This window comes from Gorilla gorilla, chromosome 6, assembly GCF_029281585.2.
Source record: "Gorilla gorilla gorilla isolate KB3781 chromosome 6, NHGRI_mGorGor1-v2.1_pri, whole genome shotgun sequence".
Taxonomy (NCBI): domain Eukaryota; kingdom Metazoa; phylum Chordata; class Mammalia; order Primates; family Hominidae; genus Gorilla; species Gorilla gorilla.
In genome coordinates, this window is record NC_073230.2 from 89330242 (window position 1) to 89357595 (window position 27354).

At 47.8% G+C, this 27354-nt stretch overlaps 2 protein-coding genes across 13 annotated transcripts; one reads left to right on the forward strand and one right to left on the reverse strand.

Annotated features, from left to right (window-relative positions):
- ZNF394 (zinc finger protein 394) lies at positions 1–23476 on the forward strand. Of its 5 annotated transcripts, XR_010134705.1 has the most exons (5): positions 51–692; positions 1492–1618; positions 5039–5599; positions 19863–20079; positions 22832–23476. XR_010134705.1 is itself a non-coding variant. In XM_019030968.3 (4 exons), the coding sequence occupies exons 1-4, from the start codon at positions 237–239 to the stop codon at positions 12729–12731; spliced, it is 1167 nt and encodes a 388-aa protein (XP_018886513.1). In that variant the 5' UTR covers positions 35–236; the 3' UTR covers positions 12732–13149. The 5 variants fall into 5 exon arrangements, 4 of the variants coding, with proteins under 4 accessions (XP_018886511.1, XP_018886515.1, XP_018886513.1 ...); XM_019030968.3 differs by lacking the exons at positions 19863–20079; positions 22832–23476 and adding an exon at positions 12709–13149 and having other exon boundaries at positions 35–692; XM_019030966.3 differs by lacking the exons at positions 19863–20079; positions 22832–23476 and having other exon boundaries at positions 1–692; positions 5039–6430.
- ZNF789 (zinc finger protein 789) lies at positions 12067–26421 on the reverse strand. 8 transcript variants are annotated; one of them, XM_031013333.3, is made up of 5 exons: positions 26375–26421; positions 23252–23329; positions 19932–20058; positions 15573–15686; positions 12067–13196 (listed from the first exon to the last, which is right to left on the reverse strand). In XM_031013333.3, the coding sequence occupies exons 2-5, from the start codon at positions 23273–23275 to the stop codon at positions 12184–12186; spliced, it is 1278 nt and encodes a 425-aa protein (XP_030869193.1). In that variant the 5' UTR covers positions 23276–23329; positions 26375–26421; the 3' UTR covers positions 12067–12183. The 8 variants fall into 8 exon arrangements, with proteins under 8 accessions (XP_030869193.1, XP_030869194.1, XP_018886518.1 ...); XM_031013334.3 differs by lacking the exon at positions 26375–26421 and adding an exon at positions 21363–21445; XM_019030973.3 differs by lacking the exons at positions 23252–23329; positions 26375–26421 and adding an exon at positions 15863–18770 and having other exon boundaries at positions 19932–20057.
- Positions 26422–27354: the final 933 nt, after the last annotated feature.

Sequence of the window (27354 nt, forward strand, 5' to 3'; positions counted from 1 at the left end):
GGCCCCGGAAATGCAGGGAAGGGTGCCGCAAGGCGTCGATGACGCGCTTCCGGCACGGGATGTTTTCGGTTGTTTGACCGAGAGTTGTAGGCGCAAAGCTGAGGAAAGGAGAAAGTGTGGAGAGGGGCCTGGTGTGGTGGGGACCGGAGGGTGTTGAGGGCTGATGAGTTCCTTGGGTTTGCTCTTTCTTCACCTGAAAAGAAGACTCCAGGAAGGGCAGCACATGCCGGAGAAAGATGAATTCCAGCTTGACCGCCCAGAGGCGCGGCAGTGACGCCGAGTTGGGACCCTGGGTGATGGCTGCGAGTTCCAAGGACGCGGCGCCGTCCCAACGCGACGGACTTTTGCCCGTGAAAGTGGAGGAAGACTCACCCGGAAGTTGGGAGCCCAGCTATCCCGCGGCTTCGCCGGACCCCGAAACTTCTCGACTGCACTTTAGGCAGCTGCGTTACCAGGAGGTGGCTGGACCGGAAGAGGCGCTGAGCCGGCTCCGAGAACTCTGTCGTCGGTGGCTGAGACCCGAGCTGCTCTCCAAGGAGCAGATCCTGGAGCTGCTGGTGCTGGAGCAGTTCCTCACCATCCTGCCCGAGGAGCTTCAAGCCTGGGTGCGAGAGCACTGCCCAGAGAGCGGGGAGGAGGCGGTGGCCGTGGTGCGGGCTCTGCAGCGAGCGCTCGATGGAACCTCATCCCAGGTGAGAAGCGAAAGGCCCGTTCTGGAGGTGGGAGTGTGGAAAATAGGCGTTTAGGGGTGCTCTGCGTTTCGGAACTTATTTCCTTATTACATTTCGTGTGAACATTGGGGTGTGTATGGACTTCCTTTCTGTAGGCCACAGTGACAGATCCATCCAGGAAATGACTTGTTATAGACCTCAGCATAAAGCGAACACGGATTACTGGTTTTCTTTTTCTTTTTCTTTCTTTTTTTTTTTTTTCTTCTTGTTGTTCTTGCTGTTGTTTGAGATGGAGTTTCACTCTTGTTGCCCAGGCTGGAGTGCAATGGCGCGATCTCGGCTCACTGCAACCTCAGACTCCCGGGTTCAAGCAATTCTCCTGCCTCAGTCTCCCGAGTAGCTGGGATTACAGGCGCCCGCCACCATGCCTGGCTAATTTTTGTATTTTTAGTAGAGACGGGGTTTCGCCCTGTTGGCCAGGCTGGTCTCGAACTCCTGACCTCAGGTGATCCGCCCGCCTCGGCCTCCCAAAATGCTGGGATTACAGGCGTGAGCCACCGCGCCCGGCCTTGTTTACTTTTAATCTGTATCATATTTCCATTCTCATACATCACAGTGATATAAGTTAAAGAAATATTTTGCTCCTACCTACCTCCAAAATTAGTGTAAATAGTCCACAGAAAGGCTTTTCAGGATTACAAGAGAATGTCAACCTCTATCTCTGATCTCTCCAAACTCCCTGGTCGGTAGAAGACTCAAGAAGAGTGTTAGTGCTGTACAGGGACAGCAGGTACTGAATGGGGCTCTTGTGTTGTTCCAGGGGATGGTGACTTTCGAGGACATGGCTGTGTCTCTAACCTGGGAGGAGTGGGAGCGCCTGGACCCAGCACGGAGGGACTTCTGCAGAGAGAGTGCGCAGAAGGATTCCGGGAGCACAGTTCCGCCGAGTGAGTGCTGTTGCTCTGCTGGTTTATTGCGGTGTGTGGTTTGTGAAGGGCTGGTTCACTACCATCCCTGAGCCACTATGCCATTCCCAGACTTGGGCTGAGAGCCTTCAGGTGCCTTCTGTAACGCAAGCAGGAGCCTCTGTACTGCTAGGTGCTAGATTCAGCTTTTTACTTTGGTTCATTTTTAATGTTTTATACATACAGAAAACTATATAAAAAAAAGATAATGACCATCCCCTGTGTCCACCACCCAAGTTTATCAGATCTTAATACTTGGCCATATTGCCAAGGAAGTAGTATGTTACAGCTGTAGGTGAGGCCCCCACATAGCCTCCCTGAAACCCTTCCCCTCTATCCTTCTCCAGAGGTAGCCAGTAAGCTGACTGTTGTGTTCATGACTTCCATGCATGTCTTATATTGTCTCTACATAGACACGTAGCTCCACGCTGTATATCATTACTGTGTGGCTTTTTTTACTCAACATTACATTTTTGAGATTTACTCATGTTAATGCATGGAGCTCTACTTATTTCACGGTCCAGATACTCCAGAATTCTCTCCATTTCTGTTGATGGACATTTAGGTGTCTTAAGTTTTTAACCATTACAGCATTGCACCGAACATTCCTGTATATTCTTGCATATCTTTGTATATATTTGTTCCTATGTTGGAGTTTTTTAAGAGAATATGCCTAGAGACAGGCAGTAGTCCCCCCTTCCTGGTTTTGCTTTCTGCGGTTTCACTTACCCACAGTACGCAGTACAATCAGATATTTTAAGACAGGGAGAGACCACATTCACATGACTTTTATTACAGTATAGCATTTGTTTTTCGTTTTTTGTCTTTGGCTTTGGGGGTTTTTTTGAGATGGAGTTTTACTCTTGTTGCCCAGGGGGAGTGCAGTGGTGTGGTCTCAGCTCACTGCAACCTCTGCCTCCCAAGCCAAGCAATTCTCCTGCCTCTGTCTTCCGAGGAGCTGGAATTACAGTTATGCCCCACCATGCTCAGCTAATTTTGTATTTTTAGTAGAGACGGGGTTTCATCATGTTGGCCAGACTGGTCTTGAACTCCTTACCTCAGGTGATCCTCCTGCCTCAGCCTCCCAAAGTGCTGGGATTACAGGTGTGAACCACCAAACCTAGCTAAGTATATTGTTATAATTAATAGTTACTGTTAATCTCTTAATGTCCCTATTAATTAAACTTGATTAAAGGGATGTACATATAAGGAAAAACATTATAGGCCGGGCACGGTGGCTCACGCCTGTAATCCCAGCACTTTGGGAGGCCGAGGCGGGCAGATCACGAGGTCAGGAGATCGAGACTATCCTGGCTAACACGGTGAAACCCCGTCTCTACTAAAAAATACAAAAAAAAAATTAGCCGGGCGTGGTGGCGGGCGCCTGTAGTCCCAGCTGCTCGGGAGGCTGAGGCGGGAGAATGGCGTGAACCTGAACCTGGGAGGCGGAGGTTGCAGTGAGCCGAGATCGTGCCACTGCACTCCAGCACTCCAGCCTGGGTGACAGAGCAAGACTCCGTCTCAAAAAAAAAAAGAAAAAACATTATATATATATACACGCGCGCACGCACACACACACACACACACGTATATATGTATATACGTATATATACACATATATATATAGGCTTTGGTACTATACACAATTTCAGGCATCACTGGGGGTCTTGGAACATGTCCCCACAGAGAAGAGGGAACAACTGTATGTTCATCTTGTTCTCCAAAGAGCCCATAACTAATGTATATGCCACCAGCAATACTAATAATTTTTCTTTCTCCATATTCTTGTCAACATTTGCTGTTGGCTGGGTACGGTGGCTCACACCTGTAATCCTAGCACTTTGGGAGGCCCAGATGGGAGGATTGTTTGAGGTCAGCTCAAGACCAGCCTGGGCAACATAGCGAGACCCCATCTCTTTAAAAAAAAAATTAATAAAAAAAATAGTAATACATTTTGGCCGGGCGTGATAGCTCACGCCTGTAAATCTCAGCACTTTGGGAGGCCGAGGTAGGCAGATCACGAGGTCAGGAGTTCAAGACCAGCTTGGCCAACATAGTGAAACACCGTCTCTACTAGAAATACCAAAAATTAGCTGGACCTCTGATGCCTGATGTGCAGGGGCCCTGGCACCCTGCTCGCCCACCCATCCCTTCTGCTGCCCTTTGCCTACTCTGGCCACACTGCCTTGCTGCTCCAAAATATGCCAGGCCCCGCTGCCTCCTGGTCTTTGTGCTATGTGACCGCTCTGCCTGGAATATTCTACTCTACTCTGTAGGAAGCAAAGCTTCAGGGCTTTGCTCAAATTGCTCCCTTGTGCCGGGTGTGGTGGCTCATACCTGTAATCCCAGCACTTTGGGAGACCGAGGTAGCTCACACCTATAACCCTAGCACTTTGGGAGGCCGAGGCAGGTGAATCACTTGAGGTCAGGAGTTCGAGACCAGCCTGGCCAACATGGTAAAACCCCGTCTACTAAAACACCTACTAAAATACCTACTATAATACCTACTAAAATACCTACTAAAAATACAGAAATTAGCCAGGCCAGTTAATGGGCACCTGTAATTACAGCTACTCAGAAGGCTGAGGCAGGAGAATCACTTGAACCTGGGAGGCAGAGGTTGCAGTGAGCTGAGATCATGCCACTGCACTCCAGCCTAGGCAACAGAGCAAGACTCCATCTCAAAAATAAAATAAGATACGATAAGATAAAATAAAATATAGGCTGGGTGCTGTGGCTCACGCCTGTAATCCCAGAAGTCTGGGAGGCCAAGGCAGGCGGATCACGAGGTCAGGAGTTCAAGACCAGCCTGGCCAATATGGTGAAACACCGTCTCTACTACAACTAGCAAAATTAGCACCTGTAATCCCCGCTACTCGGGAGGCTGAGGCAGGAGAATCACTTGAACCCAGGTGGCAGAGGTTGCAGTGAGCCGAGATCACACCACTGCACTCCAGCCTGGGCAACAGAGTGAGACTCCATCTCAAAATAAATAAATAGCAACAGAGTAATACTCCGTCTCAAAATAAATAAATAGGGAGGCTGAGGCGAGCGGATCATGAGGTCAAGAGATAGAGACCATCCTGGCCAACATGGTGAAACCCCATCTCTAATAAAAATACAAAAATTAGCTGGGTGTGGTGGCATGCGCTTGTAATCCCAGCTACTCGGGAGGCTGAGGTAGGATAATCAGTTGAACTCGGGAGGCAGAGTTTGCAGTGAACTGAGATCAGACCACTGCACTCCAGCCTGGTGACAAAGCAAGACACTGTCTCAAAAAATAAATTAATTAATTAAAATAAAAAGTAAAAGGGGTTTGAGGGTTTAACATTCTGCCAGCACTTGCTTATTTCTGTGTTACACAGGGATGCACTGGCAGGAATTTGTATTTTCACGTTTCAGGTTTGGAAAGCAGAGTGGAGAACAAAGAGTTGATTCCAATGCAACAAATTTTAGAAGAAGTGGAGCCACAGGGGCGACTACAAGAAGCGTTCCAGGGGAAGCGCCCCCTGTTTTGTAAGTGTGGCAGTACCCATGAGGACAGGGTGGAAAAGCAGTCCGGAGACCCCTTGCCCCTGAAACTTGAAAATTCTCCTGAAGCAGAAGGACTCAGCAGCATCTCAGATGTCAATAAGAATGGTTCCATAGAAGGGGAAGACTCTAAAAATAATGAATTGCAGAACAGTGCCAGGTGTCCCAACCTTGTTCTGTGTCAGCACATCCCGAAAGCAGAGAGGCCCACTGACAGTGAGGAACACGGGAACAAGTGCAAGCAAAGTTTCCACATGGTGACGTGGCACGTGCTGAAACCTCACAAGTCTGACAGTGGAGACAGTTTCCATCATTCCAGCCTTTTTGAGACCCAGAGGCAGCTCCATGAAGAAAGACCTTATAAATGTGGTAACTGTGGGAAGAGTTTCAAACAACGCTCTGACCTCTTTAGACACCAGAGAATCCACACAGGTGAGAAACCCTATGGCTGCCAAGAATGTGGGAAAAGCTTCAGCCAGAGTGCTGCCCTGACCAAGCACCAGAGGACACACACAGGCGAGAAGCCGTACACCTGTCTGAAATGTGGGGAGCGCTTCAGGCAGAATTCACACCTAAATCGTCATCAGAGTACCCACAGTAGAGACAAACATTTTAAATGTGAGGAATGCGGGGAAACCTGTCATATTTCCAACATTTTTAGACATCAGAGACTACATAAAGGGGAAAGACCCTATAAGTGTGAAGAATGCGAGAAGAGCTTCAAACAGCGCTCTGACCTCTTTAAACACCACAGAATCCACACTGGGGAGAAGCCCTATGGATGTTCCGTCTGTGGGAAATGCTTCAATCAGAGTGCAACCCTTATTAAACACCAGAGAATTCACACTGGGGAAAAGCCTTACAAATGTCTTGAATGTGGGGAAAGATTTAGACAAAGTACACACCTTATCCGACACCAAAGAATTCATCAAAATAAAGTGCTGTCGGCTGGGCGTGGTGGCTCACGCCTATAATCCCAGCACTTTGGGAGGCCAAGGCAGGCAGATCATTTGAGATCAGGAGTTTGAAACCAGCCTGGCCAACATGGTAAAATCCTGTCTCTACTAAAAATACAAAAATGAGCCGGGCATGGTGGTGCATGCCTGTAAGCCCAGCTATTCGGGAGGCTGAGGTAGGAGAATCACTTGAACCCAGGAGGCGGAAGTTGCAGTGAGCTGAGATCATGCCACTGCACTCCAGCCTGGGCAACAGAGCGAGACTCCATCTCAAAAAAGAAATAAAGTGCTGTCATTTTGATATGTTTCTATGTGACTTGGCCTGTTTCTTTTCTTGTCCAGAACCACATTCCTTGCCATTTGGAGTATATCAGTCAATTATGGATCTTCCTTGAGTATCTCCTACAAGATAGGTTCAATCTGTCCTGAGCCTCATTACAGACTGATAGTTTCAGTGAGTGAGGAATGAGTAAGTAGGGGGCCTTCTGAAATGTGAGCTGGTGCCAGGTAAGAGACTTCTGATGATAAGAGCCAGGCTGACATGTAACAGGGTTCTGTCCTTGTTATCTGCGCTCTACCTTAATGTATTATTTTTGAGACTGGGTCTCGTCGTCGCCCTCCTGCGGGAGCCTAGTGGTGTGATCATGGCTCACTGTGGCCTCAACCTCCTGGGCTCAAGTGATCCTCTTGCCTTAACCTCCTGAGTAGCTGGGACCACAGGCACACACCACCACACCCAGCTTTTTTTTTTTTTAAGAGATAGGGTCTTGCTATGTTGCCCAGGCTGGTCTCAACCACCTGGGCTCAAGGAATCCTCCTGCCTCAGCTTCCCAAAGTGCTGGAATTACAGACACAAGCCACCACACCCAGCCTACCTTTATTTACTTTTTTTTTTTTTTTTTTGAGATGGAGTCTCGCTCTGTCACCCAGGCTGGAGTGTAGTGGCATGATCTTGGCTCACTGCAACCTCTACCTCCTGGATTCAAGCAATTCTCCTGCCTCAGCCTTCCATGTACTTGGGACTACAGGTGCACCATGCCATGCCCAGCTAATTTTTTGTATTTTAGTAGAGATGGGGTTTCACTGTGTTGCCTAGGCTGGTGGTGAACTCCTAAGCTCAGGCAATCCGCCCACCTCAGCCTCCCAAAGTGCTGGGATTACACACATGAGCCACCACGCCGGGCTTCTTTATTCACTTTTGAACCAAATCTTGCTCACTACAATTATTAATACTTCCCTAAGAATGTATTTTAGTCATTTAAAATTTGCCTTTGGCCTTAGATTGTAGAGAGGGTTTCAACTACATAATCCCCAAAAGATCTGGTAAAGCTCAGTACTCAAAAGAAGCACTCTATTTTTCACTTTCCAGAAAACCTAATTTTGCATAGTCCCCCTTTTTTTCCCATTCTAGGAGCCTAGGAGTTCAGTTTTATGACTTGCTGATTTCTTTTTTTTTTGAGACGGAGTCTCGCTCTGTCGCCCAGGCTGGAGTGCAGTGGCGCAATCTCGGCTCACTACAAACTCCACCTCCTGGGTTCATGCCATTCTCCTGCCTCAGCCTCCTGAGTAGCTGGGACTACATGCACCCCCACCACACCTGGCTAATTTTTTGTATTTTTAGTAGAGATGGGGTTTCACCGTGTTAGCCAGGATGGTCTGGATCTCCTGACCTCATGATCCGCCTGCCTCAGCCTCCCAAAGTGCTGGGATTACAGGCTGGAGCCACTGTGCCTGGCTTTTTTTTTTTTTTTTTTTGAGACAGATTCTTGCTCTGTCGCCCAGGCTGTAGTGCAGTGTCATGATATCGGCTCACTGCAACCTCCGCCTCCCAGGTTCAAGCAATTCCCCTGCTTCAGCCTCCCGAGTAGCTGGGACTACAGGCACTTGCCACCACACCCGGCTGATTTTTTGTAGTGTAGTAGAGACAGGGTTTCACCATGTTGGCCAGGATGGTGTCTATCTCCTGACCTCGTGGTCCGCCCGCCTCGGCTTCCAAGTTTCTAATCATGCCTTGGTCTTTCCAGTTAGCCCCCAAGCTGAACCCATCGGAAATCCAAGAGTTGCCTTATTAGAACAAAGACGTGCATCACTAAGGAAATTCCAATGGGTTTAACAGCTCTGTGTCAGGAACAAGTGTCAAAGACCAAATATGATAAGAAAAGATGCTCTTAGCACCCTTATCCCTCAGGAGTTCTCCAAGGTTTGGGGACCTCTCTGCTAGTCATTGAGGATGAAGACCAGATACATATTTATCATGATATCACAAGGCTTATTATACAAAATTTGAGTATTTCTTGCAGAAGTGAATAAAATAGAACATAAGAATCATCTCCAGTAAAGCAAGTGTGGTTGTCCTTTCCAGGTCCTGTGAAAATGAAGGGAAGAGAGTGTCTGCTCAGCTCCACTAGGGGCTCCCACCATCACGGTCAGGAGACCACTCTCTCCCTGATGTAGGTGAGCTGGGGCACGTGTAATAGAGCCCTCTGCTTGAAGGAATATCATCAGGAAACAGCAGTCAGGGCACTAGTGGCCCCTGCCAAACACAGGGCAGAGCCCTGGGTCTAGTCTGGGTGTAGGTGGCTTCTGGGTGATAGTGGTCTAGTCTGGGTGATAGTGGCTTCTCTTCCTCTAGGAACTGTTTGGAAACTGAAGAGTGTCTGGCCTGGACAGCACCTACACCTCCCTCTAAGTTTGAAGCCATCTCAGGATGGCTGCGCTTTGGATGTGACTGTTCATTTTCTATGGCTGAGTCTCTCTAGATTTGGCAGTTCCCTGTGGCTCAGTGAATTAGAAACAGTTCTCTCCTGTTTGTACCTTCTTTAAACATGTGGATTAATCTGAGTGACAAGTGCCTGAATGTCTGAACTGGTCATCGGAGAGAATCGTAAATACAAACTATCTTTTTTTTTTTTTAAAAAAAAAAAAAAAGGTCTCACTTTGTCGCCCAGTCTGGAGTGCAGTGGTGTGATCTTGGCTCACTTGCAGCCTCAACTTCCTGGGCTTAAGCGATCCTTCCACCTCAGCCTCCCAAGCAGCTGGGACTACAGGCATACAACCACCACACCCAGCTAATTTTTGTACTTTAAAAGTATGAGAGAGGCCGGGCACAGTGGCTCACGCCTGTAAGCCCAGCACTGGGAGGCCAAGGCTGGCAGATCATGAGGTCAGGCATTCAAGACCAGCCTGGCCAACATGGCGAACGAAACCCCATGTCTACTGAAAATACAAAAATTAGCTGGGCATGCTGACAGGCACCTGTAGTCCCAGCTACTCAGGAGGCTGAAGCAGGAGAATCGCTTGAACCCAGGAGGCGGAGGTTGCAGTGAGCTGAGATCTCACCGCTGCACTCCAGCCTGGGCAACAGAGCGAGACTCGCCATCTCAAAGAAAAAAAAAAAAAAAAAAAGATGAGGTTTTGCCATGTTGGCCAGGCTGGTCTCAAACTCCTGGGTTGAAGTGATCCACCTGCCTCAGCATCCCAAAGTGTTGGGGATTACAGGCATGATGCAGTGCACCTGGCCTGAGAGCAATATTTGTTTTTTTTTTGACACGGAGTCTCACTCTGTCGCCCAGGCTGGAGTGCAGTGGTGCAATCTCGGCTCTCTGCAACCTCCACCTCCCGGGTTCAAGCAATTCTCCTGTCTCAGCCTCCTGAGTAGCTGGAATTATAGGTGCCCACCACCACGCCCGGCAAATTAGAGCAATTTTTAATACAGACATAGGATGATGTTTAGGATATCAAAATAATTTAAATGGATCTCTTATATTGTTGAGCTCTAGGGAGAATACACTCAGCTCAACCTATTTAAACTGAATGTTAGAACGTGCTTAGAATAACTGTGGAAACAGAAGGGATATGGCTCCTCAGAGAACATAATTGACACTTTTTGAATACAAGTAGTTTATTTGTTGGGGAGAGGTTGCAACACTATTAGGGAAGGTGGAAGAGACAGAAGGGAAGTCACCCAATGAGGTATCTACCTTGGGTGAGTGCCTGTGTGCAATTCATTGGGAACCTCTGGAAACTAAAACACATGCTTCAGTTTTCCACACATGGGGAGATGGAGAATTTGGTGTTTATCAAATTCCCATCAATGATTGGTTGACAGCTGCTCCCAGAATGTGTTATTACCCCACAGGCCACAAGGTGCAGACACAGTCAGATGAAGCCCACAGAAGGTGTAAGGCCAGAGGGACTTCGGCAGGGCCCACGGCACCTATTACAAATATTGACTTACAACTCTTTTTTTTCTCTCTCTTTTTTGAGATGGAGTCTTACTCTGTCACCGAGGCTGGAGTGCAGTGGCATGATCTCGGCTCACTGCAACCTCTACCTCCCAGGTTCAAGCGATTCTCCTGCCTCAGCCTCCTGAGTAGCTGGGACTACAGGCGCGCACCACCATGCTCGGCTAATTTTTGTATTTTTTAGTAGAGATGGGGTTTCACTGTATTGGCCAGGCTGGTCTCAAACTCCTGACCTCGTGATCCACTCGCCTCGGCCTCCCAAAGTGCTGGGATTACAGGCATGAGCCACTGCGCCGGGCTGACTTACAACTCTTACCAGAATCTAACATACTCATTTTAGATTATGGGCAACTTTTTTTTTTTTTTTTTTTTTTTTTGAGATGGAGTCTTGGTCTGTCGCCCAGGCTGGAATGCAGTGGCGCAATCTCAGCTTACTGCAACCTCTGCCTCCCGGGTTCAAGTGATTCTCCTACCTCAGCCTCCCAAGTAGCTGGGATTATAGGTGCCCACCACTGTGCCTGGCTAATTTTTGTATTTTTAGTAGAGACGGGGTTTCACCATCTTGGCTAGGCTTGTCTTGAACTCCTGACCTTGTGACCCACCCGCCTTGGCCTCCCAAAGTGCTGGGATTACAGGTGTGAGCCACCATGCCCGGCCTGATTATGGGCAACTTTTAGTTCTTCATACCTCACTAGTTACTAGTGAGTAGCCCTTAGTTTTGTTTTGTTTTTTAAGTCTATACGTTAGCATGTAATAGTTGTATGTAATACAGGAAAGGCATTCTTCTTCAATCTTTTTTTTTTTTTTTTTTGAGATGGAGTCTCACTCTGTTGCTGAGGCTGGAGTGCAGTGGTGTGTTCTTGGCTCACTGCAACCTCCACCTCCCAGGTCCAAGCGATTCTCCTGCCTCAGCCTCCCAAACAGCTAATTTTTGTATTTTCAGTAGAGACGGGGTTTCACCATGTTGGCCAGGCTGGTCTTGAACTGACCTCAAGTGATTCTCCAGCCTCAGCCTCCCAAAGTGCTGGGATTACAGACATGCGACACCATACCTGGCCGTCTTCAAACCTTCAATCATTCACAACCCATGCAGTGGTCCCCAGCCTGGCAACCACAGGGCAAAGCTTCTATGGCTCCCTTCTGCCTTAACTAGGCTGGAGGGAATGAGGGCATAGAGGGTGCAAGAGAGTGGACACAACAGCCTAATAACCTTTTCTCTGTTTTTTTTTTTTTTTTTGAGACGGAGTCTCGCTCTGTCGCCCAGGCTGGAGTGCAGTGGCACGATCTCAGCTCACTGCAAGCTCCGCCTCCTGGGTTCACGCCATTCTCCTGCCTCAGCCTCCCGCATAGCTGGGACTACAGGCGCCTGCCACCACGCCCGGCTAATTTTTTGATTTTTTAGTGGAAACGGGGTTTCACTGTGTTAGCCAGGATGGTCTCGATCTCCTGACCTCGTGATCCACCCGCCTCGGCCTCCCAAAGTGCTGGGATTACAGGCGTGAGCCACCACGCCCAGCCCTTTTTTTTTTTGAGACAGCCTCACTCTGTCACCCAGCCTTCTTAGTAGCTGGGACTGGAGGTGTGAGCCACCACACCTTGGCTTTGTTATTTTTTGTAGAGACGGGATCTCACTGTGTTGCCCAGGCTAACATTTCCTTTTAAGCGTTTCTTCACTACAGATTGGCTATACAAAGAGGGCTCCCATAGAAAAACCCTTTGTTACATTTATTGCTTTTCATGGAAACAATCACGTGATACACAGTTGAAGGAGAGGTTTATAAGTTCTAGTCCTCCAATGACTGCTTTCCAGTTAACATCACGTGGATATCTGTCCTTTGTGAGTGCCCTGGTGCTTAATAAAGCTTGTGTGCCACTTGAAAGATTTTCCACATATGACACATTGGTAGGGTTGGCTTCCAGTGTGAATGACCTGATGTCGAAAAAGATTCCTCTTAAAACTAAACGTTTTCCCACATTCTCCACATTGAAAGAATTCCTCCTTTGTATGGATTCTTTGATGCTGAATGAGATCCACATTCCGACCAAAGGACTGTCCACATTCACTGCATTTATGGGTGTTCGGTTTACTGTGAATCTGTTGATGACATAGAAGGGTTGAATGCCGGCCAAAGGCTTTTCCACACTCAAGGCATTTATGGCGTTTTTCTCCACTATGGATCACCTGATGTCGAATAAGGGTTGAATTCTGACTAAACGTTTTTTCACATTTGCTACATTTATAGGGTTTTTCTTTGGTGTGAATCCTCTTATGTTCAACAAGATACGCGAGCTGCCGAAAACACTTTCCACAGTCATGACATCTGTATGGCTTGTTTTGCAGGTGACACTGTTTATGGACCGTAAGAGCTGACCGCTGTCTGAAGGCTTGCCCACAGACCTTACACTCAAAAGGATTCTCTAAAAAGTGAATTCTTTGATGTTGATCAAACCATGCCTTACGCCTAATGACTTTTCCACATTCACTGCATTCATAAGACTTTGCTCTTGTGAGAATTCGCTCATGCCCCAAAAGCAAAGATCTTTGATTGAAGGGTTTGCCATCCTCATCATATCTGCCCTGCTTCCACCTTGTTTGTGCATTCTGATCTTGAATAAGGTTAAGGTTTTGAAGGAAGCCCCTGCTGTATTCATCACCACTAGTAGGGAAAGTAAGCCTGCAACTGTCCACAAATTCTTTACACTTATGTAACTTTTCTGAAAGTTTCTCAGCTGATTCCTGCATTACCACTGATATCTTATATGACTCTAAATCTTCAGAAAATTTCTGTTTTGGAGTTAGCTTTTTCATCTTGTGTCTGGCTTCAGAACCTAGCCAAATAACAAGAAAAAATGTAAATGACCTATCCATTGCAGAAGAAAAAAAGGAAGAGAAGGCAACTGTTAGGGGTCTAGGACAATCAAATGAAGCTAAGAAGTGATCTCGTTTACATCATCAGACTCAAGAGTCCAAAACTCTGAAATTTTTTTTTGAGACGGAGTCTCTCTCTGTCGCCCAGGCTAGAGTGCAGTGGCATGACAGCTTACTGCACCCTCCGCCTCCTGGGTTCAAGTGATTCCCCTGCCTCAGCCTCCCGAGTAGCTGGGATTACAGATGCCAGCCATCATGCTCAGCTGATTTTTGTATTTTTAGTAGAGACGGGGTTTCACCATGTTGGTCAGGCTGGTCTCGAACTCCTGACCTCAGGTGATCCACCCGCCTCGGCCTCCCAAAGTGCTGGGATTACAGGCGTGAGCCACCGCACCCAGCCCAAAATTCTGAATTTCATTGGACTCTTCACTTTCATAACAAAAACAGCTCTCGGCATCAACAAACTCACTATAAATGTATAGGAGTGTGTATGCCAGAGAATGTGAGAGCAGAGCCCATCACCATTATTGGAAAAACAACTTACTCTAGGTACTCAGTGGTGCCAAATAAATATCAAAGAGGTAGCATGTTATGCTTCAAGATACATGCTTTTTGTTTGAGACAAGCCCAGGCTGGAGTGCAGTGGCATGATCTCAACTCATTGCAACCTCCACTTCCTGGGTTCAAAAGATTGTCGTGCCTTAGCCTCCTGAGTAGCTGGGATTACAGGCATACACCACCACGCCTGGCTAGTTTTTGTATTTTTAGTAGAGATGATATTTCGCCATGTTGGCCAGGCTGGTCTCAAACTCCTGGCCTCAAGCGATCTGCCCGTCTCGGCCTCCAAAAGTGTTGGGATTACAGGTGTGAGCCACAGCACCCGGCCTAGATACACGTTTTTAATAACTCTAGGTGAAACATCTGCTTAAAAATGGACAAAGTATAGGATAGCATAGAAAAGGAACCAGAGGGAAGTAGGGACAAAAGCCAACTGAATAGAGCAATGGGTCTCAATTAGGGGTGAACAGGGTTTGGACAATGTCTGGAGACATTTCTGGTTGTCACACCTGGGGAGGTTCAACTGGCATCTAGTGGATGCAGGCCAGGGCTGCTACTCAACATCCTAAAATGCACAGGACATGCCCCATCCTGCCCCCAAAGAATTCGTCAGCCCAAAACGTCAGTAGTGCCATGGAGGAGAAACCTTGGATGTGAAAAACAGAAGCAGCTGCATCGGGACACAGTAAGTAGAAAAATGCAGATATGTCAGGAAATACGGGAGTAATATGAAAACAAAACAAAGCAAGGGAACAAGAGGGAGCACAGAGAGAGGACAAGTAATGAGGGTGGAATCAAGGGGCATCCAGGGTGCCCTAAGAGCTGTCACTTAGAAAACACTAGAGCATCTGCGTCAGAGCAGCACTTTTTCCTGCAGGAGAGAGAGGATAAGCATTCTAGACTTGAAGTCAAACCCCAGTGTCCACCTCCCAACTGTGAGAGTTCTTTTTTGACACAGTCTTGCTCTGTCACCCAGGCTGGAGTACAGTCATGTAATCTCAGCTCACTGCAACCTCTGCCTCCCAGGCTCAAGCAGTCCTCGCACCTCAGCCTCCTGAGTAGCTGGGACTACAGGCATGCGCCACCACACCCGGCTTAAATTTGTATTTTTTGTAGAGATGGGGTTTCACCATATCACCCAGGGTGATCCTGAACGCCTGGGCTCAAGTGATCCTCCTGCCTCTGCCTCCCAAAGTGCTGGCATTACCGGCGTGAGCCCCCATACCAGGCCTGTGTGATATATATATATATATATTTTTTTTTTTTTTAATTGAGACAGTCTTGCTCTGTCACCTAGGCTGGAGTGCAGTGACGCGATCTCGGCTCACTGCAGCCTCTGCCTCCCAGGTTCTGGTGATTCTCCTGCCTCAGCCTCCCAGGTTCTGGTGATTCTCCTGCCTCAGCCTCCCAGGTAGCTGGGATTACAGGCACACGCCACTACGCGGGGCTAATTTTTATATTTTCAGTAGAGACGGGGTTTCACCATGTTGGCCAGGCTGGTCAACTCCTGGCCTCAGGTGATCCGCCCAAATTGGCCTCCCAAAGTAGGATTACAGGAATGCGCCACCACGTCCAGCAAAGATTTCTTAATCTTAGTTTCTTCATCTGGGAAATGGGGACGCCGATCTTCCTCCCACTTCACAGGGCAGTAGGGATGAAGAAGTGGGATAATATATGCCCAGCACCTGGCTCAGCGTCTGGCACACAGAAGGGGCTTCACTAACGTGCCTTCCCTTCCTCTTCCTGATTCCACTCGCCTGGGTCTCTTCCTCACCCACCTGGGCAAGCACTACCGGAAGCCTTCCTATTCCCAGCTCTCGGTAGATCCAGGATCCACTGCTCGTCCCAGTTCTCCAGCTGACAGATCATCTCAGGTTTGGGAAACTGAAATCCTACTCATGGGGAAGTAAATGGGATGTGGCCGTTAGTGAGTTACAGAGACATGGCCCGGGGCTCAGTGGCAAGCAGAGATAAGGACAATAATCAAAAGTGGTGGTGAGAATAGAGATTGGCACAATCTTTGTAAATATCTGGCAGTCTTTATTGAAAGCCTGAACAATGTTCATACCTTTGGCTGTGGTCATTTCACTCTTAGAAATATAGCCTAAAGTACAATTGCAACCAAGATGAATGTGCCAGAGACGTTCAGCACAGTGGTATTGCAGCATCAAACTGGAAATAAACTGGATATCAAAAGGGAACAATTAAATCAAGCGTAGCACATTAATGCGATGAAGGCATAAGTATTAGGCAGATATTAAAAATCCTTGTATTCAATTGTTTATTTTTTTTATTTTTGAGACAGAGTCTTGCTCTGTCACCCAGGCTGGAGTGACAATCTCGGCTCACTGCAACCTCTGCCTCCCAGGATCAAGTAATTCTTCTGCCTCAGCCTCCCAAGTAGCTGGAACTACAGGCACAGCGCCCCCACGCTTTGCTAAGTTTTGTATTTTTATTAGAGATGGGGTTTCACCATGTTGGCCAGGCTGGTCGCGAACTCCTGACCTCAGGTGATCCACCCGCCTTGGCCTCCCAAAGTGCTGGGATTACAGGCTTGAGCCACTGTACTTGGCCAACTATTTATTTATTTATAAATTTATTTATTTATTTATTTTGAGATGGAGTCTCTGCTCTCTCACCCCCACCCGGCTAATTTTTGTATTTTTATTTTTATTTATTTATTTATTTTTGAGACGGAGTTTCACTCCTGTCATCCAGGCTGGAGTACACTGGCACCATCTCTGCTCACTGCAACCTCTGCCTCCCGGGTTCAAGTGATTCTCTTGCCTCGGCCTCCCAAGTAGCTGGAATTACAGGCATGTGGCCACCACGCCCAGCTAATTTTTGCATTTTTAATAGAGACGAGGTTTCACCATGTTGGCCAAGCTGGTCTCGAACTCCTGACCTCAGGTGATCCACCTGTCTCAGCCTCCCAAAGTGCTAGGATTACAGGCGTGAGCCACTGTGCCCGGCCCAACTATTTATTAAAATAGAAAAACACTGCCTATGTATTTTAAAGCAGAATACAAAACTCATATATAGCATGATCCAAATTTTTTTTATTTTTGAGACAGAGTTTTGCTCTTGTTGCCCAGGCTGGAGTGCAATGGCACAATCTTGGCTCACCACAACCTCCGCCTCCCGGGTTCAAGCGTTCTCTCCTGCCTCAGCCTCCGGAATAGCTGAGATTACAGGCATGTGCCACCACGCCTGACTAATTTTGTATTTTTAGTAGAGACAGGGTTTCTCCATGTTGCTCAGGCTGGTCTCGAACTCCCGACCTCAGGTGATCCGCCCACCTCGACCTCCCTCCCAAAGTGCTGGGATTACAGGCGTGAGCCACCATGCCTGACCCCAAATTTTGTTTTAAAAAACTATGTAGTGTGTATGTTATGTGTGTGTGTGTATAAGTAATTAATAGTTTGAACATCCCTAATCCAAAATGCTCCCAAATCCGAAACTTTCTGAGCACTAACCTGACAAAAGTGGAGAGTTCCACACCTGACCTCATGTGACCAGTGGCAGTCAAAACGCAGGTGCACAACACACAGTTAATTCAGCCTTCCCCAGGGAAAAATAGAGATTGGCACAATCTTTGTAAATATCTGGCAGTCTTTATTGAAAGCCTGAACAATGTTCATACCTTTGGCTGTGGTCATTTCACTCTTAGAAATATAGCCTAAAGTATAATTGCAACCAAGATGAATGTGCCAGAGACGTTCAGCACAGTGGTATTGCAGCATCAAACTGGAAATAAACTGAATATCAAAAGGGAACAATTAAATCAAGTGTAGCTTGAAGAAGCTACATGTCTAAGGTGTATATGAAACATAAGTGAATTTCTTGTCAGATCCTCAAATTATCTTATTATATATTTATGAGTATTCCAAAATCCAAAAAAGAAAAATCCGAAATCCAAAACACTTTTGGTCCCCAGCATTTTGGATAAGGGATTCTTTCCCTGTAATAGACACATAGACGGACTGGGAAAAAGTAAACCAAAATGTTAATAACAAGAGTTACTTCTGGAAAGTAGGCCTGCAGGTGATTTTTATTATCTACTCTATTTACTGATGTAGTTTCCAAAATTTCTGTAATGAAAATTATTTTTAGAACTAGTAAAATCCATAAAAGAAGGCAGTGATATAGTAAAGAAACACTCTCAGCTGGGCGCGGTGGCTCACACCTGTAATCCCAGCACTTTGGGAGGCTGAGGTGGGCGGGTCACCTGAGATCGGGAGTTCGAGACCAGCCTGACCAACATGGCGAAACCCCGTCTCTACTGAAAATACAAAATTAGCTAGGTGTGGTGGCACATGCCTGTAATCCTAGCTACTCAGGAGGCTGAGGCAGGAGAATCACTTGAACCGGGGAGGCAGAGGTTGTGGTGAGCTGAGATCGTGCCATTGTACTCCAGCCTGGGCAACAAGATCAAAACTCTGTCTCAAAAAAAAAAAAAAGAAGCACTCTCAAATGTTACTATTGGATATGCAAAACAGTACAAAGTTTGTTGAAGAATCATTCAGTAATCAATAAAGATTAAAGTGCCATCTCATTTAACTTCAAAATTCTGATTTGGGGAAAGTATCTTGGGAAATGATCAAAAATTCATACAAAGATTTATACTCAAACATCTATTCAAACATTATAAATACACAAGCAAACCAACGAACAAAAACAAAGCCAAGCTCAATGTCCCCACATGGGAAAACAATGAAATATTATTATGGACCACACAATGGAATTATATTATGCTCGTTTACTGATTATGTGGGGAAATGCTGATACAATAATGTTAAATTTAAAACAGATTACAGGATTGCACATAGAATATGCTCAGCTACTTTTGTAAAGGCATAGGAAAAAAAGACTGGCAGGAAACCTTCCAAAATATTAACAGTGTTACCCGTGAACACTTTCCTCTTCTCCTCCTCCTTTTCTATGCCTTCCATGTACTTATGTATGCTCCTGTAATGCTTTTAAAGGGAAAATTAAAATTATAAAAATCCAGAGGTGGGTGGACAGTCCCACAAGAGGTGGTCAAGACTCTGTGCTAAGAGTGTCAGTGCAAGGGTTAAACATGTGACCCCAGAAAGAAAACTATTTAGCAAGGCAACTCCCACAGTGGGAGACTACAGTGGACTAGGACAGGGTAGGCTCCTGAAAAGAATGGAAGCAGTGAAGGTTCAGAAATGAAGTTGGTTGAAAATCATTTCCTGAGCACCCACTAATGTTACACACCAAGAAGTTACCCATTTCCAGAGAAAAGAAAGAAAAAGACTTTCAAGAGCATAAGAAGTGAGCCTTTGGAATGTAAATCTACCATAATTCTCAACTCCTGGAGGTCTTACAGATGAGGAACACGAGGTGAGAGTGAAGAATGCATGAAGTGTCTCGGTCTGAGCCCTAACACAACACGACTATTCACTGTCCCCAGTCCCTTATGTGAAACCCTTAGGACCAGATGTGTTTCAGGAGTCAGAATTTTTCCCATTTCAGAGAGGTGACCTGGTGTAAATATTTTACATAACGTATCATCCCCAGTAGGGTTTGGAGTGGTGCCCTCAAATACACTGTTATTTTTGTTGTTGTTTTGTTTTGAGACGGAGTCTCGCTCTGTCACCCAGGCTGGAATGCAGCGGCATGATCTCGGCTCAATGCAACCTCTGCCTCCCGGGTTCAAGCGATTCTCCTGCCTCAGCCTCCCAAGTAACTGGGACTACAAGCGTGCACCACCACACCAGGCTAATTTTCGCATCTTAAGTAGAGATGGGTTTCACCATATTGGCCAGGCTGGTCTCAAACTACTGACCTCATGTGATCCACCCGCCTCGGAATCCCAAAGTGCTGGGATTACAGGTGTGAGCCACCGCACCTGGCCTACACTGTTATTTCTGAAGTTGGGTATACAGATATGCACACCAAGTTGGAAAAATAAAGACAATAAATGGTTTCCTATAGGATGAAGTCAGGTTTCACTGTGGTGATGTCTGGTCAGGGCTTGTAGCCACATGAGTTATGAAAAAAACTTTCGGTTTTCACCGCTTTTTCTGATTCTGGAATTGCAGATAAGGGACTAAGGGCTTGCACAGACACTCAGAACACAGACAAAGCCCAATCTTCAAGCCGTGTCCTACCCAGCAAGACCATGTTCCTGTAGTTCTCCAACATCACATCTCGGTAGAGGTCCTTCTGACCCCAGTTGAGGTGGCCCCACTCCTCTCTGGTGAAGTACATCGCCACATCCTCAAACGAGAGCAGCTCCTGGAAAAGTAGCTGATAAAGGTAACTGCAATTCTTAAAATAACTTACACTCAATGATTATTCCACAGCTGAGGAAACCGAGGTTTGGGAGGTAGAGTGTGGGCCAAGGGCACCCAATTCATAAGGAATATATTCAGGGCTCCTTTCAGGCCTGATGGCCCTCAGGCCAGACATGTGCTGGCTTCCATACCACGGGGTCGACACAATTAATCTCTAAAGGGCCAGATGGTAAATATTTTAGGCTTTTCAGGCCCTCTGGTCTCTGTTCCAGTTCCTCAAATCTGCTGTTGATTTGAGGAACAGCAAATCAACAATCTGAGGAACAGCCTTTGTGTTGGAGCACAAAAGCAGCCGTGGACAAGTAAGCGAATGGGCACAGCTGTGTTTCAGGGAAACTTTACCAAGCAGTCCAGGGCAGTTTGCTGACCCCTGCTCTATAAAAATAACCTATTGCTTCTGCCCCAGGTTCCTTAGGAAAGAGATGAGGTCACTGGGGGGTTGGTTAATGTGCAGACTATTTACAAAGGGATGAATAGTCTCAATGAACATGAACAAGAAATGTGGAAGCTCGCAGGTCCTGGCCACCCTGGGGAACCAGGGCCTGCTAGGTCTGAAGGGGTAAGGTGGGGAGGGCTGCTGGAGCCCAGAAGGCTGCTGGAAGGGGAGCAAGACCAGCTGCAGCCGAACAGGATGCAGCCACACCCATCCCACAGCCCAGTGGGGAGGGAGCCGTGGGAAGAGAAACCCAACCTCAGTTTTCCCCAGGCCTCCGGCGCCCTTTCCCCTGTCCTCCAACCCTCTTCATCCCATTGCCACAAGCCAAGCAGATGCCAGAGACCAGGGGAGCCTGTTGCTGGAGAATATAAAAGGTACAGACCAAGGCGCAGACGCCTGGGGAGCATATCCAGAGTGGGCAACAGTGGACACAGCACAGTGAGCACAGGGGACATTACATCTGCAAGTGACTGCCCCCTCCAGTGGGCTGAGCACTGAAGCTGCCACACTCTCCCTCCCACACCACTGCAGCCCTCTGGGCAAAGGGGCCCAGCGGCTGTCTACACACTCCGTGCTCTCACAAGACACTGCATGGGTTCAGAGGGGATGTGTGCAGGGAAAGGGCAAAAGTTCGCTGTCCTGTAAGTGGTCAGTAACAGGAAATGCCCACCCCCATCCTGAGACCATCCTGAGAAGCTTCACGTAGCTCCCCTCTGCAGGCAGGCACCAGAACCTCCCAAATTATATGGACTTTCTTTCCTGCCTATCAAACCTGAGTTCCACTGCTACGGTTGCAGGCCCTTTCTCACCATTATCCAGAGTGTCACTCTTTTACCAGAGCTGCGCTGCCATGTCCTCAATCTGACCTACTCAGTCATCTGCATTCCCGCACCTGCACAAGGTTAACAAGCATGGGAATAAAATGGCTTCATCTCCCAGAGTCATTGTGGCATTGTAACTCCTCTCCTAATATCCGCAATAGGTTCTTGGAAACTGATATTTAGCAAAAGTATGTACAGCAGCAGGTCCTTGAATAACTTTGTTTCACTGTAACACTGATGGAAAAAAAATGGTTTTGATATATATAGTTTCCCTTAAAGTTGCAGTTTCCAAGAAACCATCAACAGCTAGGACTTGTACATTGATAGATGGGCACCAAATGTTGCTTAAAAGTTCCATTTTTTGTTTGTTTGGGTTTTTGTTTTTGTTTTTGTTTTTTGAGACAGTTTCACTCTTGTTGCCCAGGCTAGAGTGCAATGGCGCGATCTCGGCTCACTGCAACCTCCACCTCCTCAGTTCAAGCGATTCTCCTGCCTCAGCTTCCCAAGTAGATGGGATTATAGGCATGCGCCACTATACCCAGCTAATTTTTGTATTTTTAGTAGAGATGGAGTTTCACTATATGTTGGCCAGGCTGGTCTCAAACTCCTGACCTCAGGCAATCCACCCACCTCAGCCTCCCAAAGTGCTGGGATTCCAGGCATGAGCCACTGGTCCTCTCCTTTCTTTCAAACTCAGTCTCTTCTAGGCTGGGCGCGGTGGCTCACACCTGGATTCCCAGCACTTTGGGAGGCTGAGGCTGGTGGATGGCTCGAGCCAAGAGTTCAAGAACAACCTGGGCAACATGGTGAAACCCTGTCTCTACAAAAAATACAAAAAGTAACCAGGCGTGGTGGCATGTACCTGTGGTCCCAACTACTTGGGAGGCTAAGGTGGGAGGATCACCTGAGCCTGGGAAGGTCAAGGCTGCCATGAGCCATGATCATGCCACTGCATTCCAGCCTGGGCAACAAAGTGAGACTCCGTCTCAAAAAAAGACAAAACACAGGCTGGGCGCAGTGGCTCACGCCTGTAATCCCAGTACTCTGGGAGGCTGAGGTGGGTGGATCACGAGGTCAAGAGATCGAGACCATTCTGGCCAACATGGTGAAACCCCGTCTCTACTAAAAGTACAAAAATTAGCTGGGCGTGGTGGCACTCGCCTGTAGTCCCAGCTACTTGGGAGGCTGAGGCAGGATAATCACTTGAACCTGGGAGGCAGAGGATGCAGTGAGCTGAGATCGCGCCACTACACTCCAGCCTGGCAACAGAGTGAGACTCTGTCAAAAAAAAAAAAAAAAAAAAGACAAAACAACTCAGTCTCTTCTAATCACCCTCCATAATGCTACAAATTCAATAACTGACCTTCCATTATACCCTTTCATAGGAACAGTTCAGAATTTATTATGAGAAGTTCCTTACACATCTATCTCTCTAATCAGGTTGTAATCTCCTACAGGTAAGAGTTGATCTCCCAGCACAGAAAACAGCACCTGGAGTGTACAGCAGTAGGTGCACAACAATGCTCACAGACAGAAACAATGGGCAACTACTACGGTAATAAGAGCAACAACTTAACACAGTGCTAAACGAGTAACCAGATACTGCACAAAGGACTTCACAGGGTGTTTTTCATTGAATCTTCACAACTCGCTGTGATAGGCACTCTCACTGACCCATTTTACAGAAAAGAAAACTGGAGCCAGAGTGTTTATGTAACTTGCTGAAGGAAGCCCATGTGACTCCAGAGGCTAAGCTCTCTACATTGCACTGTCTAAGAAGGAAAACTCCCCGCATTGATCAAGAGGGCTCGGTCTGAGGAAGGAGCTGCTGGTGGCAGTGACTATGCTGATGAAGCAGAGCGGGAGGCACAGCTCACCTTCCCCCTGGCTGGTGGGAACATGGCTTCCACGGCCTGGTCTTTTGCAAGGGGTGGGATCCTGGACGTCTGGCTGAGCTGGAGAAGAAAAAAAGTCAGTAAGGCCAGCCCTAATTTGAAGTTCTCTTGGTTGGCAGATCTGGGACTGGGAATTCCAACGGGGCCCACAGACAAAGCTTAATACAAAGTCCCTGTGTTTGGTGTTGGAACATGTGATGAAATGCATGAGCCGCTACAATAAGTCTAGTAATTTCAATTTCCCAAGCTCTATCCAAGAGAACCTGCAGCCCTGCCCTCCCCTTCTCCCTAGAACATGTCATCCTCAGCACCTCATATACAAAGGGACAGCAGATAGACCATATATAAACATAGCACTCTGGCCAGGCACGGTGGCTCACGCCTATAATCCCAGCACTTTGGGAGGCTGAGGCGGGTGGATCACGAGGTCAGAAGATGGAGACCATCCTGGCCAATATGGTGAAAGCCCTTCTCTACTAAAATACAAAAAATTACCTGGGCGAGGTGGCAGGCGCCTGTAGTCCCAGCTACTTGGGAGGCTGAGGCAGGAGAATCGCTTGAACCTGGGAGGCGGAGGTTGCAGTGAACTGAGATTGTACCACTGCACTCCAGCCTGGCGACAGAGCAAGACTCCATCTCAAAAAAAAAAAAAAAAAAAGAAAAGAAAAAATAGCACTCTGATCCACACCCTGCAGCAACCAGCTCTGGAAGCCAAACCATAGCCTCTGAGGCATGGGCCCCAAATCAGGACTTGATCAATAACAGCTTTATCCAAAATTTTGCTCCCCACTCCCTTTAATTTAGGACCAACAGGAGAAAGCCAAATGCTCCCCTCCCCTATCACACAGGATGTCCGAGTCTAGTTATCCTAGGGATTCCAGTTCACCAGCTTTTCTTTCTCTAAATCTACTTACGTATTTCCAACCCTGCTCCTACAGCCAGCTCCACCTGCTGACAAGCCCCCTCTGAAAGTGTTCTAAAGGGGTCACTCAACCCTCACCTCTAGCCTGGTGATTTGCTAGCAGGATTCAGCAACAGTAACAATTACAGACTTGATTTTTTTTTTTTTTTAAACAGAGTTTCACTCTTGTTGTGCAGGCTGGAGTACAATGGTGTGATCTCTGCTCACTGCAACCTCCGCCTCCTGGGTTCAAGCAATTCTCCTGCCTCAGCCTCCGGAAGTAGCTGGGATTACAGGCACCCGCCGCCATGCCCAGCTACTTTTTTTGTATTTTTAGTTGAGATGGGGTTTCACCACGTTAGTCAGGCTGGTCTTGAACTCCTGATCTCAGGTGATCCACCCACCTCAGCCTCCCAAAGTGCTGGGATTACAGGCATAAGCCACTGCGCCCAGCCTACAGACTTGCTTTCTAACTCAGGATGAATTTTAATGAAATTCACTTTCATTTCAATGGATGCCCCTCAAACACAGTTCACCTTCCCTGAAAACAGTTTAGAAGACCCTTTGCCTTTTTTTTTTTTTTTTTTGAGGAGTCTCCCTCTATCACCCAGGCTGGAGTGCAGTGGTGTAATCATGGCTCACTGTAGCTTCCAACTCCTGGGCTTAAGCAATGCTCCTGCCTCAGTCTCCTAAGTAGATGGGACTGCAAGAGTGCACCACCACGCCCAGTTGTTTGCAGTTTTTTTGTAGGTGGGGCCTTGCTATGTTGCCCAGGGTGGACCCTCTGCCTTTTAAGCAAAGAGGTACTCTAAAAACTATCCTGATCAATGGCTCCAAGGCTGGAGCAAAGGCCTCATCCCTTTCATTCTCTACACCAAACTTGTCCAAACCTCAGCCTGTGGACCGCATATGGCCCAGGACGACTTTGAATCCAACCGAACACAAATTCGTAAACTTTCTTAAAACCTTATGAGATTGTTTTGCGATTCTTTTTTAGCTCATGAGCTATTTTTAGTGTTTGTGTATTTTATGCGTAGTCCAAGACAATTCTTCTTCCAATGTGGCCCAGGGAAGCCAAGAGATTGGACACCCCTGCACTATATTTACTGAATGTGTTTGTGAAGGCTGTGCATCTGAATGTCAGACTTGCTAATGAAAAATTAAATGGAGTCCATGTTTTGGGTATGGCCCTAGGCCAACCACCCACAGCTACGTAAGGCGTTTAAAATACATTGATTTCTCCCTTGAGTTCAGGAGTTGGAGACTGCAATGAGCTATGATGGCACCACTACACTCCACCCTGGGTGACAGAGCGAGACCCTGTCTCTCTTAAAAACAACAGGCCGGGCGCGGTGGCTCACGCCTGTAAATCCCAGCACTTTGGGAGGCCGAGGCGGGCGGATCACGAGGTCAGGAGTTCAAGACCAGCCTGGCCAACAGAGTGAAACCCAGTCTCTACTAAAAATACAAAAATTAGCCGGGCATGGTGGCGCGTGCCTGTAGTCCCAGCTACTCGGGAGGCTGAGGCAGGAGAATCGCTTGAACCCGGGAGTTGGAGGTTGCAGTGAGTCGAGATTGGCCCATTGTACTCCAAACTGGGCAACAGACTAACACTTCGTCTCAAACACAACAGCAACAACAATTCCTTATTTCCCTGAAAGGTGTGCGCTGACCAGGAAAGAAGCTTTTTTCTCGTCCGCATGATAAACTGAACCAATCAGCTGCAGATGCAAGGCTGATCCAGCTCGACTTACCCTAGAAGGAATGCGAGTTGATAATGGCCAATTACAATCAAGATCACTGCACTTCCTCATTTAGCTTTCCAAGCTGCCATTGGAACAATTTGCCAGCTGTTCCTCTGCATGCACAATAAACTCTTAAAACTTTAACTGGGAGGGACTGTTAACTTTTGACAAAATCCAAAATGCCGCTTCACAATCACGTGAACACCTTCCACTAACAACCACGGCTCATCTCCCACTCTAACAAAACCAAGTCCAGGCGTTCACCAGCCATTCATTCTTCGGACTTTGCTCCTCTCGCTGCCGAAGACTTGACACCGCCAAAAATACTCAAAAGCTGGTGCCACGGGCCCCGAGAGCCGCCGCACAGGCCCGGAGCGTCCCCTGCGAGCCGGGGGTCTGCGCAGTGGCCTCCCCCCCGCACCCACGCCCCCCACAACACTCGTTTCCTTCTCCCCAAACCTGCTGACGGCTCCGAATCTCCGCCAAGCCGCCTCCACCAGGGGCTGGGCTCTCCTCTCGGGGTTCCCGGGCCTGACCCGAGGTCTGCCTGGTCCGCGCCCCTCGGCGAATCACCCCTTACCCGAGCAACAGACACAACCACTCTGGCAGCCTCAGAGCCTCTCGCTGGCTCCACCTGCGCGCGCCGAGCGAAGCGTCCCAGCCAGCGACCCCTCTAGGACCGCGGAGGCTTCACGACTCTCTTGTCAGACAAAGAGAGTGGCGCCCGCGCGAGTGGGCCCGAACCAATCAACGGCCGCCCTCCCCGCCCAGGCCAATCAACGGCCGGAGACAGCACCGAGAGATTCACGTGACAGACAGGGCCCCGCCCCTCCTGTTTAATCAACATAATTTAGAATTATTCTATGATTCAAGAGCGACACAATTCGTTTCTTTGGCTGTGTGTTTGTGGAGGGGAGTAAGGTTATCAGATAAAAGAAGAAAAATGGGCCAGGCGCGGTGGCTTACGCCTGTAATCCCAGCACTTTGGGAGGCAGAGGCCGGCGGATCAGGTCAAGAGATTTAGATCATCCTGGCCAACATGGTGAAACCCCTTCTCTACTAAAAATACAAAAAAATTGCCGGGCGCGGTGGCTCACGCCTGTAATCCCAGCACTCTGGGAGGCCGAGGCGGGTGGATCACCTGAGGTCGGGAGTTCGAGACTAGCCTGACCAACATGGAGAAACCCGTCTCTACTAAAAATACAAATAAAATTAGCCGGGCATGGTGGTGCCTGCCTGTAACCCCGGCTACTCGGGAGGCTGAGGCAGGAGAAGCGCTTGAACCCGGGAGGCGGAGGTTGCGGTGAGCCGAGATTGCGCCACCGCACTCCAGCCTGGGTGACAGAGCGAGACTCCGTCTCAAAAAAAATTAGCTGGGCATGGTGGCAGCGTGCCTGTAGTTCCAGCTACTCGGGAGGCTGAGGCAGGAGAATAACTTG

Excerpts from the sequence above, each read along its gene's own strand:
- ZNF394 (XM_019030966.3), top strand. The coding sequence starts at position 237 with ATGAATTCCAGCTTGACCGCCCAGAGGCGCGGCAGTGACGCCGAGTTG. Across the intron at positions 693-1,491 it reads TCGATGGAACCTCATCCCAG|GGGATGGTGACTTTCGAGGA; the intron begins GTGAGAAGCGAA and ends GTGTTGTTCCAG. Across the intron at positions 1,619-5,038 it reads CGGGAGCACAGTTCCGCCGA|GTTTGGAAAGCAGAGTGGAG; the intron begins GTGAGTGCTGTT and ends TTCACGTTTCAG.
- ZNF789 (XM_031013333.3), bottom strand. The coding sequence starts at position 23,275 with ATGTTCCCACCAGCCAGGGGGAAG. Across the intron at positions 15,687-19,931 it reads CAGGAACATGGTCTTGCTGG|GATTTCAGTTTCCCAAACCT; the intron begins GTAGGACACGGC and ends CCCCATGAGTAG. Across the intron at positions 13,197-15,572 it reads TTCCGGTAGTGCTTGCCCAG|GTTCTGAAGCCAGACACAAG; the intron begins GTGGGTGAGGAA and ends TTATTTGGCTAG.